The sequence below is a fragment of the Hippocampus zosterae genome, chromosome 7, assembly GCF_025434085.1.
Source record: "Hippocampus zosterae strain Florida chromosome 7, ASM2543408v3, whole genome shotgun sequence".
Taxonomy (NCBI): Eukaryota; Metazoa; Chordata; class Actinopteri; order Syngnathiformes; family Syngnathidae; genus Hippocampus; species Hippocampus zosterae.
Genome location: NC_067457.1, coordinates 24,621,041 through 24,640,241, shown reverse-complemented (window position 1 = coordinate 24,640,241; position 19,201 = coordinate 24,621,041). Strand labels below are relative to the sequence as shown.

General features: G+C 48.6%; 2 protein-coding genes across 4 annotated transcripts in view; both read right to left on the bottom strand.

The window, feature by feature from the left end:
• Positions 1-7,784: 7,784 nt before the first annotated feature.
• On the bottom strand, positions 7,785-14,006 carry nt5c1aa (5'-nucleotidase, cytosolic IAa). Of its 3 annotated transcripts, XM_052069941.1 has the most exons (7): positions 13,668-14,006; positions 12,058-12,102; positions 10,610-10,777; positions 10,335-10,464; positions 9,499-9,621; positions 8,880-9,064; positions 7,785-8,780 (listed from the first exon to the last, which is right to left on the bottom strand). In XM_052069941.1, the coding sequence occupies exons 1-7, from the start codon at positions 13,806-13,808 to the stop codon at positions 8,433-8,435; spliced, it is 1,140 nt and encodes a 379-aa protein (XP_051925901.1). In that variant the 5' UTR covers positions 13,809-14,006; the 3' UTR covers positions 7,785-8,432. The 3 variants fall into 3 exon arrangements, with proteins under 3 accessions (XP_051925901.1, XP_051925903.1, XP_051925904.1); XM_052069943.1 differs by lacking the exon at positions 12,058-12,102; XM_052069944.1 differs by lacking the exons at positions 10,610-10,777; positions 12,058-12,102.
• Positions 14,007-18,099: 4,093 nt separating this feature from the next.
• LOC127605076 (hippocalcin-like protein 4) overlaps positions 18,100-19,201 on the bottom strand; it is a 4,975-nt gene continuing 3,873 nt past the window's right edge. The window contains exons 2-4 of the mRNA XM_052072655.1: positions 19,103-19,201; positions 18,666-18,881; positions 18,100-18,469 (exon numbers count right to left, since the gene is read on the bottom strand). The exon at positions 19,103-19,201 is cut by the window's right edge and continues 76 nt beyond it. Of these exons, the coding sequence (XP_051928615.1) occupies positions 18,272-18,469; positions 18,666-18,881; positions 19,103-19,201 (513 nt within the window). The 3' untranslated portion in view covers positions 18,100-18,271. The remainder of the gene's footprint in view (positions 18,470-18,665; positions 18,882-19,102) is intronic.

Genomic DNA, 19,201 nt, shown 5'->3' with positions numbered 1-19,201 from the left:
AGAGACTATGTCACCCAGCTGGCCTGGGAACGCCTCGGGATCCCCCGGGGAGAGCTGGAAGAAGTAGCTAGGGAGAGGGAAGTCTGGGCTTAGATGTAGATGTTACTGCATGCCATCTGCGTGGCCTTGTTTGTCTCTATATGCCCCCGTGACTGCTCTGTCGACCAATTTCAGATTAGTGAGGGTTTTCCTGGGACCGCCCTGACGCCTCTCCTTGCCCTCACCTCTGCGTTGTCCCTCGGAGAGCGAGACCAGGACCAAATTTCCAACTCAGCGTTTACTTATTTCATTAGTTGCTTATGCCTCTCTGTCCTGTGAATGAGGACACTGATGTGATTGAATTACCCTTCCTCTCTCTCTCTCTCTCTCTCTCTCTCTCTCTCTCTCTCTCTCCGTCTTTCTCGTTCTCTTCCTCCTCTTTTTCTACAAAGGCTCAGACTACCAAAGTGCCAAACTTGCCTCCCGTTGGTGGAGCATCACGAGACCTGTTAGCAAAGGTGTAAAAGAGCCCCATAATCCTGTTAGCTTGTCAGCTAGCACGAATGCTAGCTGACAAGCTAGCATCATCAATCACTTCACAGAATTGTCCAATAAATGATCGCAAAGAGGAGCGGGATACGTAAACAGTGACCACGTTGGTAACGTTCGGTAATTTGCAATCTTCTCGCGACAAAAGGAAACTACACAGTGGAGGCGAAAAAGCAACAACAAGAGCAGGTAAACAATAACGGAGCACAAAGCGGCTCCGTTGTTGCGCCCGAGTGAGTGCTTGCCTACACAATAGTAATAATTACGAGGTGCGTGTTGCTCACAGCGCCGGTTCAAGAGCCAGAGGCCCGCCGGTAGTGTTAATTTGTACTTTCTCTATCCTCCTCCTTCACTTTCCTTTCTTCCCCCCCCACCCCCCCGATCTCGCAGCACATCCTCAGTCAACTTTTATTCCCAACGCACGGCCGACTTCCCACTGAGCCAGAGCGAGTCCCCGCCGAGCCACATTCAAATGCCATTCAAAACCCAAGCCGCATCCACAAAAAATAGGCATTTGGAAGCGCGTTGCTAGGGAACGCCTTGAAAAAAACAAAAAACAGGAAATGGAAGCGCATCATTTCATTCCGCTTATGGAATTACGATCCATTCGGCAACATGATGTGACACTAACTGTTCTCCCTTGACGGGTGAAGTCATTTGAGTATTCTGACCTCTTCCAGTTTGGATCCAAGCTCTCCGATGTGGAGACGCCGCGAATAGAGCCGGGGGTGGGGGGGGGGGGGCTTGTAATTTGATCGTTGTCTCTTTAAACAAAATACAAAAGGCATCACCGGTGCCCAGAACTTCACCTCCGCCGGATGGCAGTTACCGCGCTTGATTGTGTTTTGCCAAAGTGCAACACCAGACGAGACATGTTGCCGTGTCTGTTTTTAAAGGTCAAAGTCATCTTGGAACAAATGGGGGGGGGGGGGGGGGGGGCAAAAATCCGATTACTGTAGTTCAAAATGTTTTATTGCACAACTCACACACACAAGGCGGCAAAGTTCAAATGGCTTCTAGTCGGAAGTGCATCGGTAGTAATTAAAGACTCAATGAGGTGCGACCTCCAGATAGCATTTCGACGCATTCTTTGACACAGCTCGTAATAAAGCAATAACAAAATTAAACTTGGCCACCGAGGTGCGGGGAGCGGGGGGGTGTTATGGGGGATATATATATAATAGAGTTATGCTGAAGAGTTTCACGACTACTGTAGTTTGCGTTTAAAATGTGCTTTGCGTAAAGCGCTGCCCCTGAAATGCTACATTTAGCATTACCTGTTAGCATGACGTTACATGGCGCAGCTCGCGCGCGTTTGTTTTTCAACAAACCACTCCTCATATTCTTTCACGTTTGACCGTGGCTTCAAATGACTTGAAAATTCTTTTTCGCCGAATCTTTTACCGTCTGCCGTACGCGTTTCCACCGCAGCTCCTGCTCGCTTTAAGTGCTCACGACTCTCCCAATTCTTTCGAGGTTGCTTTTAAATGACTAGCGAATGCTCACTAGCGCGTCTGACTGCAGACTTTAATCTGCTTTGGCTGCGAGGGAGAGGATGTCCTCACCTGTAAGATCAGCGTTGGGGGGTGGGGGGGGGGGCGATGGGCATAATGATGGATGAGTGCACCTAACGAGTTCCTCTACTACATGGATCTTGGACCCTTAACTAGAATTTATTGGCAGCGTGTTCTTCTTTGATAGATGGAAAAAACATATGGCTGACATGCTAACCGGAGCAACAATGGCTCTGCGTGTTCATGAAATTCAAGGCCTGGGAGAGTAGAAATATCTTTGTTGCAGACTCGGAGTGCGTCCTCTTTCATATTAATGCCTCTGGAGAAAGCCGCAAAGACGACGGGCGGAGTGAGTGTGTCGTGATGAAAGTCCAGACCTCTAAACAAGGCTTCTTCCCTGCCGTCAACGCACTCTGCTCACCCTGCCGGTGACGACGCTCGTCTTTTTTCTTTCTTTCTAAACTTCCTTTTTTTTTTTTTTACAGATAAGTACAGATAAGTGAAAAATCGATACTTGTAAAACAATGCTGACCTCGGGCCCATGAAGCGAACCGGAACGAATGATTTATGTCCGATATCGGCGTTACTATGACGTCAGGCCGCCACTGACCTTTGCGGTCGTTTCCGCGGTTACAGCTCTCGTAACGCTAGTTAATGGAACACGAGAGTCTCCTGCTTCGAAGGTTCCATTTTGAACGAACGGAAATAGCCCAACGTAAGTTCACGGCAACGCTTTCCTCCGCACGTCCGCGTTTGATCCGTTGAATTATATCAAAGGGTCGACGCTTTCGATTCGAGCCGCCTTCCGAATTCGAGGTGAGGCGGGAGCGGAAAACAGCAACAACAACAAAAAAAAAAAGTTAAATTAATAATGCGGCTGCAAAGAGGAGCCGAGCTTGTGTATTATTGATGAGCTGCGCGCGGCGAGAATGACTCATCTGGAGCTGCGGATTCGCACAACAAGTTGTGCTTTCATTTCTTTTTTTTCCCATCATCGCCACTCCGAAGACAAAACTTTTTCTAATGATTCACTAATTAATCCCTGTACAGCCTATAAGCATAAATACATAAATAAATCAAATGAGCGGCCCGGTAGTCCAGTGGTTAGCAAGTCGGCTTCACAGTGCAGAGGTACCGGGTTCGATTCCAGCTCCGGCCTCCCTGTGTGGAGTTTGCATGTTCTCCCCGGGCCTGCGTGGGTTTTCTCCGGGTGCTCCGGTTTCCTCCCACATTCCAAAAACATGTGTGGCAGGCTGATTGAACACTCAAAATTGTCCCTAGGTGTGAGTGTGAGCGTGGATGGTTGTTCGTCTCTGTGTGCCCTGCGATTGGCTGGCAACCGATTCCGGGTGTCCCCCGCCTACTGCCCGGAGACAGCTGGGATAGGCTCCAGCACCCCCCGTGACCCTAGTGAGGATCAAGCGGCTCGGAAGATGAATGAATGAATAAATCAAATGAATGAAAATAGCCTCAATGCGTCATCATCATCTTAGCTACGTTCTTGGAGACACCTTTTGTGTTTCAGTTTTCACCATCGCATGTAATCATGCGATAAATTTGCCTTACAAACAGTTTGAGTTTGACATGAGACGCTCTACACTTTTTTTCTCGTCATATTCTGAATCCTGATTCATTAGTGCAATACCACGGGGCCAACTCCCTTCCGCAGAATTGCCGCTCTCCGGAAAATCTGGCTTCACTTCTCACAAAAAAGATTGCAGAAAGTGAGCTTCGGAGATTGATTGACAATTCGACAAGCAAGCGGTGATTAAGCTTATTTGTCATCTTTCATGAATTTGATTTTGGTAAAAAAAACGAGGACGCAGAAGAAGTCGCCGTTGCCATATAAATCACCCGAGATGTAAATCCCACGTAATTTATTGAGGCTGTAAAAATGTTGGAGTTGGCCCGTCTGGGTTCTCAGTTGCTCATATATGCAAATCACACTGCAAATCATTCGCAGGGTTTTTGTGATCATGTGATCGTGATCTGTCTGTAATCTCACCAAATTGCTTCGATGCTATTGCGCCTGAGACCTTTTGAGTTTGGTGACGTCCTCGTGGGACGCATACAAACGCACACATCATAAAATCCACGGTCATCATCATTCTTCATCGTCCCATTCTCACAATAGGCAGCGCAATGGGGGCCGCACGTTTTTTAAATTCATTTCTGCCCATTCCAGCCTGCACTCACCCAACCCTAAGGCTGCAATGACGCACTATTTCCCAGTTACTGTCGCTCCCGCCCCCCCAACGCCACCGGATATGCTTAATTCTTCGCATCCACCGTCCTCAATAATACAATTCTCATTGGCGGTGAGTGCGTTGTGCCCTTTTGCTCGAGAGGAAACGCGATGGTGGAGCCGGGGCGTGATAGAAGTCAGCAAAAAAAATAAAATAAAAAAGAAGCATTTACATTTTAGCCCAGATGGATGCTTCTCATAATTGTTACCGCTCATGTTTGACCCCCCCCCCCACCACCACCACCTTCATTTGCATAATGCTTCAGTAACTGTCGAGCAGCCGCAAAGAAGAAAACACTCACTGAAAGATGTTCTCTTAATTACCACAATGTTACTTTCAACTGTGGGTTCCTCACCCCCCAAAAAAAAAAAAAATTGGCAACATTTGTTTTTCTAATTAGGCAATTAGGACTTTAAGGCACGTATTTTAGGGGGGGGGGGATCATTACCACACACCACCAGACACACATTAGCAAACTCTTGATTGGCAAATGTACATGCTTTAAACATCAGTATTCTTCGGTTCCTGAAGAGGCCAAGCGTGCTTGCTCGAAGCTGTTTACTCATCACTCGCACTGCTTTATCATTACTCTGTATGTCACTGCACATCACTGGCATAGAAAGATGTAAAAAGAACTGAGGAGATAACTTTTCGACCAATTAAGTGGCATCATTTGCAGCACACCCAAAAGATCTCAACAACGACAACATGGCGGTTGCGAATCACTGGCTTAGAAGAAATGAGAACGCAGTTTTTTTTTCTAAGCTCCCACGACTTGAGATATTACTGTACTGGAGAATACCGACTCTCTATTTCTGCCAGGATTCCGCCGGGGCACCTGCTATTCCACACGTGAGGCCTACATTCCAATTGAATAGCAGCAACGGGGAATATTTTAATGAATTCATATGCATTGTCCCAATTAGCCTCCGCCTTTGAGTCATTATCAGCGCCGTAAACGTTATGCCTCGAAACTGGGAGCTGCCCGTCGCAACCCAAAGGATTGTGGGAGTTATTTTTAAGCCGGTGGAGGTCAAATGCCCCCCCCCCCCCCCCGCCCCGTCCCCACTCAATCCCTCTGCACACGTTAATTAGCTTGAATTCATTTGTGTGGAAAATGTGCTGCGGCAGATGAGCGGTCGGGTATCTTAATTCCTTCGATCTCGTCTCGGGGATGCGGGTTGTCATGAGGGGGGGGGGGGGCGTCCATGTTGTTGGAAAACAGAACGCGGTTTGTCTCGGATGCTTGATTGCTGTAATCTTCTTATGCTGTCACTGTTAACCGCGGTTCATGATTCGACCTCATGTCGGACCATATTCGGGAGTGGTGTAAACAGCGGGTGATGAATCACTAAAACTCTCAATTATGACTTGGCTGAACTGACTCATTTTAAACCACTAATGTTTATTTTTAATGGTGGGGCGGAGCCTACCGCAACTGAGTTTGGTCAAGAGGTGAGGCAAATGATGAACGGAGACATAACAGGGCTTGAGTGAATAGCTAACCTGTACAGGTGGGGGGGGGCTGTTGACAGAAGGTAAACAATGGGGTGCAGAGGGTTCCCAGGAAGGATGCTGACTTGGCGATGGAGTGCTGGTGGGGGGGGGGGGGGGGGGGGGCGGGAACGTCTGGATGAGTCAAAGCAAACGTGACAGAAGAGAGTCAGGGTGGGAACATTGGGAATGGCTGACTGGCCTTTGGCATCTCGCGCGCTTTAATTAAACAAGACTGGCTGAAGCAGCAGGGAGGAGGGGAAAGGGGAAGAGGCTGTTGCTATGGCGACCAACTTTGGGGAGACGATCAGCAGCAGTATCGTAGTATTTTTACACATTGTATACTTTGAGAATTATACATTATACAATTTGATGTATATATATGTATATTTTTTTAAATCCTCGTCCCACCCCTCGGGTGGTGTCCATCCCCCATTCAGCTAATACATTCAAAACCACTGTCCCACTATCATTAATAGTATGTGATGTGCTGCGGTTATTGACATAAGGGACATAAATTTCTTTCACTGTGTGTTACACTGACTCCCCCCCCCCCCCCTCACTCATCAGTAACTTGGCTGGTGGCGAGCAGCAGCTCATCACTCACACAGGATGGGGGTGATTACTTGGCTACGATATTGTGACTCCAATATCTAAATATAGCTCTGGCTGTTGGAGGGGGGGTGGGGGGGGCATGACAAAGTCGAGCGGCCTTCATTGATTCTGCAGCAAGGGTGAGACGACTGATATTAACATTTATGCTTTGGACACACGACTTATATTTTTTCACACTTAAAAAAAAATTGAAGTTTGTTTTCCAGCTTTTATGGTCACTATGACACACCCATTCTTAAAATTGACACTTGCACTTTCTAGTGACTTTTTTGGGGGTGGGGGAATAAAATGTAAAAACATTTTCATTTTTTTCCATCCACTGGCTGATTATCTCGAGTATTGCCCCCAGCTTTTCATCTCTTCTTGCCCCCTTTTTGCCTTCCATCCATCTTTCCTGTCCATTTGGCGACACCTTCTCCATGTGGCACATCTGTTCCGACCTGCTTTGTGTGTGGAAATTGCCTCACCGGCTCTTGTGAACATCACAAATGCTTTTGTAAAAACCGCGCCCTCGCTCTTGATGTCCTTCCCGCTTCCCTTGTCGCCACCTCAGATGCTATCTCGTCGCTCTCATGACACTTCCACCGTGCACTACATTACCTTTTTCTCCGACCTGGATTTGAGTATCCATGGAAACGCAATTCTTCGCTGTTGCTGGTGAAACGGATTTTCTATTAGTCGGTCCTGCAATTATCTGTCACCTGAATTTTGAGTTTTTGCTGCTCTATCTTCTGATGCAGCGACCCATTCGAAAAGGGGCTTGCGTTCTTTGTTAGCACCAATGCCGAACCTCTTCCATCCGACTAAAAGGTTCAACCCAGGCGCCATCAGTGTCCTGAAAGCTATGTGGTTATTTTCAGTGTGTAACGCTCTTTGTTTTAGGTTTAGTTTGACATTCAGCTGGACTCAAAGAAGTATGAATTCTATCTTGAAGAACAAGTCCTGGAAATAATCTGCTTATGAATTGCATCTTGATGGGCTCATTTCTGCTTTGCTCGCCATCTTTCTGTCTTTTCCTCCGACTTGAGGCCTATGTTGTGCCGTTTCCCGGAGCTATCAAAGGCTGCCTATACATTCCTCCATGTATAGTAAGCATGGGTCACATCTGACAGCTCATCGGGCTATGTCATCCACATACGTCTTTTCGTTTGCATGCCGGATTCTAAAGCACCAAGGCACGAGGTAAACGACCGCCGGGCGCTTTCGGGCTTTTATCGCCTGAATTCTGCTGGAGGATCAGTTACAGCCGGGACGATTATGAACACATATATCACAGATGGAGCTAACCGGAGAAGTGGGTTGTATGTCTGTTGTGAGAAGATAAGGGGAACACAATGAGAACGACTAAAGAGTCAACCGGCTTTCATTCTAAATAATGAATCAAGGAGGAGGCCACCATTCTGCAGGACATTTATTTGCATTGCGGTGCTGCCCCCTAATGGTAGATGGTGACAGTGATGACGCGCCGGTGCCTTTTATTCAGTCGTTCAAATCAACCGAAGGCCGCAATGCACAAAACCCACAAAGGCACGGTGGGGGAGAACATGCAAATTCCACACCGGAAGGCCGCAGCTGGAATTGAACCCGCGCACCGTGAGGCCGACATGCTAACCGTGCTTATGACTCAAAGGCAAAACCGTATTTGGTTCGGGCTCTGCAATCATACCGTGAAATACGTTCGGCGTGTAAAGTGGAAGTCATATGCAACCGTCGTCGTACAATTTTAAGTTCATAAAAAATTTTGGGGGGAAAAAAAACCCCACGAAGCACCTAAATTGCTATTTTGGGGAGTGTTATCAGTCACGTGCAAGGTAAATAGGCTTACTACATGACATAGCGTTTTGTCATCCGATAGCAGGTGATGGGATCTTCGAATACCGAACAGCTTCTCCCTGTACTCGTGTGACAATTAAACCGTGTTAAAAGGTTAACTTAACCATGCCCGTTGACTTTGGGGGTTCCGCCGATTGCATCGCACATATCGGATCAGGCGAGACTTTTCAGTTGAAAAGTTCATATCCGCCTCTCCTCTCATCTACTTCCCCGCTTGCCTGGCGTCGCGCTTCTGCGCAACGCCGTACGGCACGTGGGCCGCAACCGTGCCCATCTCGGCCGCGCCCTCCACGTGAAACATCTGGTCGTCAAAGTAAATGTGAGGTCTGATCTTCTCCAGCATGGGGCCCTTGGGCGCCCCCGCCAGGAACAAGGCCTCGTCGATCTCCAGCCCCCAAGCCCTGAGCGTTTTCAGGGCTCGGATGCCCGAGCTGGCTGCGCTTCGCGCCGTCACCAAGTAGGTCCGGATGGGGCAGTCCAGGCGCTGGCCTTTAGCGTAAAACTTCTTCTGGAGCTTCCCGAGGGCCTCCAGGAAACCTTTCAGGGGACCCTTTTGGGGGGAGCGAGAGAGTCGATTGTGATTCATGATGTCCATTTGCCAGTCGCGCAATTGCTTCTATGCGGTCTACGGTTAAAAAAATCACGTCACATGATCCAGCAGAGTGTCCTCGTTTTCGCGCTCGTGTTCGAAGAACCTGTCCAGTCCGTGGGCCTTGAAGATGCGCTCGGATTCGTCGGAGAAGAGAACGGCATCGCCGTCGAACGCCACCCTCAGCTGGGACGCCGACACCTCCGTCTGCTTCTCTGGCATGAACATGGTTGCCGCCGCGATACCTGGTAATCAATCAATCGGGACGTTCAAAATGATTCAATTGTCGCCAGCGAGAGGTGTGGCTTGATTCGGAACTTCTCTAACGCACACGCGGCCGGTCGAGTCACTTTGAGAGCTATGCGGCCCTGCACTTAATCCTCCCTCGAGGGTCCAAACATAGCAAACGTCAATATGTTGTCTCGGTTCGATTTTTTTTTTAGGTTCTCAAGGACGCTTGGGGTTCAGAGTAATCGATGTTAATTGCTGCTAATGTCGCCCCGCGTTTCGAGTCAATCGTAAATGGGATTCTTTTTCAGTCCGACGTTTTACCACAAAGAAAGATTCTCCAAGCACATCGGGAAAATAGAAACGCATTTACATTATTATTACATTATTATTACATTATTATTACATTATTATTACAGTAGTTGTTGAGCAAAATGGAATGGGCGCTCACCTTCAGCCAGCGCCTCCCTGACCTTTTCTGCGTCGGCCGACAGGTAGAGGTTGGTGTGCCAGGCCTTGAGGTAGCCGATTGGACTGCTTCCGCCGGTCATGCAAAAGCGCTCGATGAAGAGATCTGCCGACAACAACAACGACATTTGCAACTGCTTTACCGGCTACTTCCGTGACCGAAAAACGGGGAAAGGAAGGGAGGAGAATCTCCAGTAGGAAAACGGGAGATTCATATCCAAACGTTAGCCCGAGGTGTCAACATTTTCCGATGAGAAAGCTGCATAGCGGTCCTCATTTTTTTTTTGTGGTTTTTTAATGACCGCGGCACCCTGGGTGTTCGATATCAACATGTTTCCCCCTCACATCAGAGGGGATTTGTTTGTCTTTGCTTTTTGTCGAGAAGCTCAGAGAGGTCTGGAACCGTTCGGGTGCTCACGCAGAGAGCCACCGGCGAGATCTAACGCCGGCTCCGCTCCGATGTGTTTTTGTTTTTGAGGACCCCGCGGATTAACCTTGGCCTCCCGCGGGACGCCGGTTTGGAACCCGAGAGGATCTGATATCGTTTGATTCGGCAAACAGGAAGTGGTTTGAGTTGACAGAGAGGACCTTGGCGTGGGAATGACCCTTGAAAAGTCAGCTGTTGATCCACGTTGCAGAAATTGCCTCGTCCCGAACTAGAAAGTCTTGATGAGAAGAACATTTTTTTTTAAATGCCATGGTTGCATCAGCGCCAAATTGACATCTTGACCGCTATGCTTTTTGGGCGCTATACGCCTGTCCCTTGGAAAAACGGGTGCATGGGTGGACATGTCGGCGCACCCGCATAGTGCGACTTACTGTGATGGTTGATGGTGTTGATGAGGCGGACGCCAACGTGAGCGTGGTTGTACGTCACCAGCACGATGTCAAACAACTCTTCGCTTTGCGGATACAACTGGCGCAGACGGCTATTTACCGCTTCCAGAGCCTGTTGACCACACCGTCACCAGAAAAAATAATTAAAAATCACTCTTGAAAACGGAGAATTATCTGCTTGGAAGAGAAGCCAAACGCTCAATTTTGTAGCCAATCGTCCGTATGTTTGTCCGGTATGCGTCTTTTCACTTTTCAACCTTGACAAATGGGAAAGCGGGTCCCGGGGCGAAGGGTTCGTTCTCGTGTTCGATTTGGTATCTCAGGTATTCCTCCACGCCGTGCCGCTCGAAGACTTTCTGCTCCCGCTCCGTTCGGAACAGGACCCGCGTGGACACGGCGATTGTCACTGCGTTCTCAGGCTTAGGCTGCCGCCGCGACATGAAAAACAAGACCGGGGGGGGGAGAGTGTCACTCGCGGGTAATGGAAGGGGGGGATTTCAAGTCAGGGATGAATTCAAACGGGATCTGCTCATGCACTTTATTTAAGTGTGAGCATTGACTTGAACTCTGGTGCGCAGCAAGCAAGAAATATCGAGCGAGGGATGGCCTCCGTTCGGTGCGGTCCGGTTCAAGTGCACAGAGCAAGGCAGGGGCCAGGGTTCAAACTGTAAAGAGCGTCGTGCGGTGATTCGCAAGCACCGTGCCAGTGTGTGATATTATCGGATTGAATTGATTTACTGCAAATAATGGAGCGTATATTTGCTCGTCAATATATTCCAGCGACGTACTTAGAGCGATTCACGGGCCCGTATTTCACACTCGCTGCGGTCGACCTGTGACCTGTGATCTATTCGGTAGGGGTGGGAGAAAATATTGACGGATCCTTGTCAAAAATATCAATATTATGGCTGACTGAGTCCTCGCTATTCTTCTTCATGTCTTGCCAACTCTGCGTGTCAGAATGGCGATAAAACGGCTCGTATTTATCGTGGGTTACGTAATTCATTCATTCATTCATCTTTCCGAACCGCTTGATCCTCACTAGGGTCGCGGGGGGTGCTGGAGCCGATCCCAGCTGTCTTCGGACAGTTAGGCGGGGGACACCCTGAATCGGTTGCCAGCCAATCGCATGGCACACAGAAACGAACAACCATTCGCACTCACACTCACACCTAGGGACAATTTAGAGCGTCCAATCAGCCTGCCATGCATATTTTTGGAATGTGGGAGGAAACCGGAGCACCCGGAGAAAACCCACGCAGGCCCGGGGAGAACATGCAAACTCCACACAACAGGGAGGCCAGAGCTGGAATCGAACCCGGTACCTCTGCACTGTGAAGGGGTTGCGTAATCTGCTTTGAAAATATTACCCAAACACGAATGACTGTTGGGGGCTGTGTGTGTGTGTGTGTGTGTGGGGGGGGGGGGGTATTTTTGACACCTTTTACTGCTGCTGTCACACCTGAAATATTTGTTAGTGTCATATCAGACAGTTTGCATGCTTGATGTGCACATTTTACCTTACGGAATTATGCATTCATTTTTTTGGGGGGGGTCTAGTGGCTATCACACAATCTCTCTCTGGAAATCAACAAATGATGAATTTCATTCCAAAACAACGATTTGAAGACGGCAACAAGCGGTTGGCTTTGTTGCGACTCGCGTGACCGGTTAGTTGCTCGCTCGTGCCGTGTGTGGTACTCACAAAGAACACGCCTCCTTCCACCTTGCGGGCCCGTCTGCCTGCCACCTTCGGCACAATGACATTTTGCAGGTTTAAATTCAGCACGTACAAATATGGCGTTCGCCATGATGGACCAACAGAGCGGGAAATGGAACGTCGGACATGGGGGGGGGGGCAATTCATGAGCTCACCATGACTCAAATTGAATTACATTGACCAAGCAGATACGGCAAAGCAAAGCAGGGCCAGCTCACTCACGATAGAAGATAGACCCCCCCACACCCCACACCCCCAACTTTGAATCTCACATTTAACTTTGCTCTTCCTGATGTTTGGCGACATTGTGGACTCGGTTTATGCTATGAATAACGTGTCATGCAGTTGGAGGCGGGCTGAGGGAATGGCAAGGGTGTCTTTCTCGCTGAGGGGGGGTGGGGGTGTCTTTTGGTCTTTGCTTGCCATCCGATACCGTCGGCGTTAACGGCCTGCCCTCTGCCAGCCGGAGCGCAGGGCATGCCTTGCGATCACATGACTCCCCCCGCCGTCATCATCGGGCACCTATGCTGCCGACTGATAACCCCCGAAAAGCCTGACTCATATATTTGCACACATGGGGAAGCAAAGAGTTTGCAGCAGGAGTAAAAAAAAAGGGGGGGTGGGGGGGTGAGCACAAAGTGAGGCGCTTGAGGAGGATATTTATAGGTGAGTTAAAGGCCAGCGATGATGTGACGTGTCGCAGATATGACAGCGAGGGGAGTGCCAGTGCGCTGAATTGGACTTGTGGCTCTGCCAACGACAATCAAGGAAGAAGAAATTCTGCAGCCGCGCCAAATGACGCTCATTTAGCCGCATATTTTTAAAAAGCGCTTCCTCTTTAGTACAGAATGCCCTAATTGAACCTGACTAGATAACTGCAATGCTGCACAAGTAGCGCAGATCGAGGAACTCGGAGCCTCACGCACCCTCCGAGCACCGAAGCCCACACCAGTAGTTGAGCTTTGCTAGCGACACATTGTCACTTTTAATATGCCAAAATTGTTCATTTTTTTGTTCAAGCCGTTATTTTTAATTATTATTTTTGTTGTATTTTTTTCTTATCTTATTTGATGTTGTTTTTAACATTGTACTTGCGATTTTAACTGCTTGTTGTAAGGTGTCCTTGAGTTTCTAGAAAGGCGCCCACAAATAAAATGCATTATTATTATTATTATTATTATTATTATTACTTGTGGAAAGAAATGGAATACAGTCACATGGGGGGGAAAAAAACATGACTAGTTGTTCTTAATGTGCAGAATTGTCTGACTAGTGATGACAAAGAGTGCTCCCAGTACAAGGACCTTCGATTTGAATATCAAGTACGTTGAATAAATCCGAGTTTCCATCGCGCCAATGAGATTGTTTTCCCAAATTTGCTTCTATTTTCCCCATTTACGGTATCGTCCAAAATAGGCTCGGCCGTCACGTTCCGAGTTTGTCAACGAAATGCTTCCTTTGATGTTGTTTATAATAATATAGTGGCCAATAGTTTAACTTTAGAGAGCACCAGGAGTTGAATGGAGATAAGGTATTAAAGGGGGTGGGGGGGGGGGGGGGGTAAACAGCCGGATGCAAAAGTTGCTTGGACGAACCTGCTTCGGTTCGGCGATGAGTCCCAGGCGGTCTTGTTGGAGCTCGTCTGCCTCCTCCCACGAGTCTCCCTTCTCTCCGTTGGAAGAGGCGCAAATTTGGAGCTCCTTCACCTTCACGGGCTCCACACTCATCTTCACCATAGACAACGTGAATGCCCCCCTCAGGTTGGCCTTAGGAAATGGCAAATGTCACCGGTTGGAAGGCAACGTCCCGCGGCCGCACCAAACATTTAGTCGGGACGCTCCTCTACGGCGGCGGCGAGCGGCTGCGCTTTGCTGAGCTTCCGCCGCCCGTGTGTAAAGAGCGCAGATCGTGAGGAAAGTTTTATCCGTCGGCAGCCGCGGTCCATCTGCTGCTATCCCTCCTCCCCACTGCACACTTTGCGAGCGACATGGGCCTGCCTCACTCCACTCGCTCCCCCCCCTCCCTTTTTTTGTCCTGCGACGGGCTGATTGCGTCATGGCCGATCCCACGCCGCGGACCAATCGCGGGCGTGCTTCTGTGTTCGGTTAAAGCGCTTCCTGTTTGCCGCCTGCTGTTGACGCGATGAAAAATGATTTGAACTAGCGGGACGGACGGCGTGAAGAAATATGTGGAACAAAACGGGTAGCGCGGTGCTCTCTGCGCGGGTTCTTCTCATGCTCGTGTGGCTTTTCTCCGGGTAAATTCAAAGGATTTGGGCCCTGAGGTGGAAGGTGAATGCGACGGGTTGTCCATATGCGCCGTCTGTTTGGCTGGCGACCAGTCTCGGGTGTGGCTCCTGAACTCCCCTTTTATTGTGTCCGAGCAGGTCTAGCGACCGACCGAGCGAGCGAACATGTGAGCGAGTGTGTCTGCATTTGCGCACGTGTTAAATGACCCCCGGCCTAAACGGTATCCGCTAATGGATACCTTCCGCCGGCCTAACTGCAAGGCCATTAATGTGCGTCCTGATTGTCCCAGGGTGTCGGCGGCAGAACGGATCAGCGCATCTAAAGGCATCTGCGGCTCGTCCGCTCTCGCCAAAGTCAAACCGGGGTCGTGCTTTAGAAAATGAGTGGCGTGGAGTCTTTTTACCTATTGGAATCGTCTCAAAGACTCTGCCTCAGCGCCCTCGTGTGGCGGGCCTCTGAACACGCTTGTTCTCTGCCATGACCTCTGTTATATCCAGACTGTCCTCTCCCTCTCTCTCTCTCTCTCTCTCTCTCTCTCTCTCTCTCTCTCTCTCTCTTGTTCCCTCACTCCCGCTCTCTCTTGCCGTTTTTTTCCATCCGCAGCCTGGCCCCACTGCAGAAATGTGACTTTTTATCCCGAAGCTGAAACGTGATCAGTGAGGCCCATGATAGATTCGTATTGATCCATGGAGAGTGGCCGAAAAGAAAAAAAAATCCAGTCCAAATTGTGTCACAAACGGTGGGCTTGAACAAGAAAGACCACTTCATCCATATTCTGGATTTTTTTTTTTTTTTTTTTAAATGAAAGTCAAAATATAATCTGGGTTTACCACCAAAGTCAGACACAATTTGGCCCATCATGCCGGTTGACTTCCAAGTTGTTATGCTGCCAGCTACATGCTATATTTATATTCGCATTCATTTGTTAAAATACATTTGTGGAAGTAATTCGTATTTCTTGAATGGCCTGATCCTCTCCAACGCTCTTCTTTTGAGCTGGTTATGATCACACGTTTCCTCTCATTCTAACTATTGTTTTATTGGTGCATTACACACACACAAATGAAAACATTTGTATGTGTGTGTGTGTGTGTGGTGGCTGGTTGGCCTCAGCATGGTTGCCGAGGAAACAGTGGGGGTGATGTCATTGCAGTAAAGTGACATCATCACGAGACGGTGACTCATGACATTTTGCGGGTCTACACTTGTGTTATAACAGAACACGCGGAGGCAAAAACACCTGTTTGACATCCACATGTTTTAATCCATGTAACAAAAAAGTAGTACGACCCTTTTTACTTCTCGGGGAAAGCATCTGACGAGACAAATAGACATTTACAAATGATTCGAAAGTAAATACAAAACGTATTTCCTTTGTATTTCTGCTGATGTGAGTGGTGCATCCCGTCATTTTCACCGCCGAGAAAAACAAGACCGTCTTTGGATGTTGAACTCAAGGCTCTACGCAGATTATAAAAATAGTGCATGTTGCTTTTGGATGTTGAATGTTTTTTTCTCTTGGGTCCAAAGTGGTCCTGATAGCGACTGTGGTCTGAAGGGGCCATTTTGTAGGATTACTTAACCGATAAGTGGAACTAAAAAAAGGCAACAACAAAAAAAATACAGATGAGTGCGCTTCATCTCTATGCTTTTGCTTTACTGCGCACAAAATCATTACTTTCTCTTGTGAATTTAAATGACTGAAAAACATCTGCTACAACGAAAACGAAGGGACACCATTTTATCATTTGGCCTGACATACTGCTTCCATCCACTGGGCGGCACTGTGACACACAACACACATCTCCATCTCCTTGACTGGCTTGTCCACAATGTCCTATGTCGAGACAAACATTTCTCTCCGTGTATTTCTAGTGTGTGTTCCACAGTGAATAAAAGCACACACACACAGACGCACGGATGCGTGCGCGCACACAGAAACGCACGCCAAGTACCAGCAGAGCACAAAAAGCGGAGACAATACTCGCTGCGCACATGTACAATACACGTACGTTGGTAAAACTAAATCGAGATGTCTTTTTATCACACAAATTATGCAAATACAAACCCGTGTGTGAACACCTGCAAAAGTCGTCAAACACGCACGCGCGCATACACACACACACACACACACACACACACGCACGAACTGTAGCTGTGTCATCTTTATGAAAGTAGATCTAAGCTACAAGTACTTTTACATATTACATTGGTTCATAATCATAAATAGCATTGTAGTATAATGTACATATACATTTGATCATAATTACAGTATCGAACACAGGAGGCCTTGCTACGTCACTCCGAGAAGATGGAGGGGGGCGGGGGGGGGGGGGGGAGCAGCAATCTATCCCCAGCGCACGCAAGGGATATTTAGAAAGTCGGGCATTTGGAATGCCCGCGTTTGTTTATCGTCTGTATTCAATGCGCTAAAAGTTGGACGCCGTCGGATAATAATTCTCGATGACAACACGTTTGATAGTAATTGGCGAGCAAAGATCGTGTCCGTTCTCTTTGCACGGGAGCCAAGACGCACCAAATTCAAACGACCACGTCAAAATCTGTCATCATTCTAGCAAAGATGGTGCATCTTGTTTGTTGACGCAAAAAGCTCCGCTACTTTATGGTGATTTTAACGTGCGCCTGCATAACTTTAATATTTCATCGACATAATAAAGCTCATGTATACGCAAAATTCAAGTCACTTCGAGTGTGTTTAGCTCTCTCCTTTGCACTTCCAGTTTGTGCTTTCACGTTGACTAACAGGTGCGCCCACATCACAGGGCTCCCTTTTCAACCTTTTGCTAACCCCCCCACCCCCCACCATCCCCCAACATTGATTTTTTTTTTCCTTTCGAGATCAGAGCGGAGTTCAACAGAGTTCCTCTACCCGCGCCGCAAATCAAAGCGCTTCCCCTTTGACATTTCGGGGGAAGAAAGACGGAGACAAGAACAGGACGGCAGAGGGAGGAGAGGCGAACGTACACATTAAATTGGAGAGGACCATTTGACCTTTACAGGTAATAATTTTTAGTCATGCAATGATCACCATTTCCCGCTAATTTACCGGTCGATCTACGTCCCAAGCCTCATCTATGGTCACGAGCTATGGGTCGTGACCGAAAGAACGAGATCCCGGATACAAGCGGCCGAAATGAGTTTTCTCCGCAGGGTGTCCGGGCTCTCCCTTAGAGATAAGGTGAGAAGCTCGGTCATCCGGGAGGGGCTCAGAGTCGAGCCGCTTCTCCTCCACATCGAGAGGAGCCAGATGAGGTGGCTTGGGCATCTGATTCGGATGCCTCCTGAACGCCTCCCTGGTGAGGTGTTCCGGGCATGTCCCAGAGACTACGTCACCCAGCTGGCCTGGGAACGCCTCGGGATCCCCCGGGGAGAGCTGGATGAAGTAGCTAAGGAGAGGGAAGAATCCTTTATCGGAGACTCGTAATTTTTTTTCCTCCTCCTCAGATTCCGGGCAGGCTTAAAAACAAAGTAGCGCTAGCGTGTAATCTTCCTTGATACTGTTTATAATCATGTCATGAATGTAATGAACGCTTAATGACGTTTGCTTTTAAGAGCAGATGTCACGTTGTACAGTAATCCATTTAAAAACGTTCTTGCAAGTGGGAGGGGGGATTTGACCGATGCCACCCAAATGCGGCGGTGACGCGTTAATGTGGACACGCGGGCGCTCGTCACTATCCTGGCAAATTTGAAATCCTCTTCCTATCAGTGTGGTCGTTCCATATTGGAATCTCTCTTTTTTTTGGGGGGGGGGGGGGGGTCGTTTTCTAAATATCCCTTGATTCATAGTGATGAAGCCAACAAAACCGCCGGGATTTCTCTAAACACTGGTGGGGGTGGGGGGGGTGTCTCCTGGCAATCCTAGATTTCCTCCCTCCATCTCCTCCACTTTCCTCTCTTGAGCTCCCCCTACTGCGCCAAATCGGCGTCTACTTCTGCATGTCGCACTGCAGCAGTAAGACGATGGAGGGGTCCGACTTGGCCGCCTCCTTGAACTCCTCCAGGGAGATCTCGTCGTTGTGGTCCTTGTCCATCTTAGAGAAGATCTTGTCGACGCGCTGCTGCGGGGTCAGGCCGTCTTCGTTCATGCGCATCATAATCACCGTGCCCACCATCTTGTAAATGGCCTACGGAAAGAAAGAAAAAAAAATGGATATTTCATGCCCCCACCCAAAAGTGAAGGTCTTGGAAGAGGCAAAGCTGATCACTTTTCAAATAAATAGGAGTCTCGATTCCTGATTGCACGTGCCGTTTTTCTACGAATAGTCGAATAATAACATCCCGCGGTAGACGATAGCGTCGACGTCCTCCCCATCGACCCACCTCGATGATCTCCAACATCTCCACACGGGTGATCTTGCCATCGCCGTCCAGGTCGTACATGTTGAAGGCCCAGTTGAGCTTCTGCTCAAAACTGCCCCTGGAAGTGATGGACAGGGCGCAGATGAACTCCCTGAAGTCGATGGTGCCGTCGCCGTTCTTGTCGAAGGTCCGGAACGCGTGCTGGGCGAACTTGGAGGCGTCGCCGTATGGGAAAAACTGCAAGGGAAAGGTTTTGTCTCTGTATGGTGGCGTGCAGCGCAAAACGGCAACTTTGTTCTTAACAGGTCACGGTAGCCAAACAAGCTAATCGTGCTCCGGCTGAGTCCTTCGCATTTAGGGAAAATTGCTAATAAGCTATATGCTAATAATATGCTAATAAGCATTTGAACTCTCTGTAAGCTCCTTCAGCACATTCCAACTTGTCGGCTCATGCTGACCTTCACGTAGAGCTGTTGAAACTCCTCCAGGTTGAGGATGCCGGATGGGCAGTCCTTGAGGAAGCCCTTGTACCACTGCTTCAGCTCGGCCTCGTTGAA

What these genes read in the sequence shown, in the direction of transcription:
- nt5c1aa (XM_052069941.1), bottom strand. Translation starts at nt 13,808, where the DNA reads ATGGTGAAGATGAGTGTGGAGCCCGTGAAGGTGAAGGAGCTCCAAATT. An exon ending in TCATCGCCGAACCGAAGCAG is followed by an intron (nt 12,103 to 13,667) that starts GTTCGTCCAAGC and finishes ATTGTGCCGAAG; the next exon opens with GTGGCAGGCAGACGGGCCCG. An exon ending in CAGGGAGGCGCTGGCTGAAG is followed by an intron (nt 9,065 to 9,498) that starts GTGAGCGCCCAT and finishes ATTGATTACCAG; the next exon opens with GTATCGCGGCGGCAACCATG.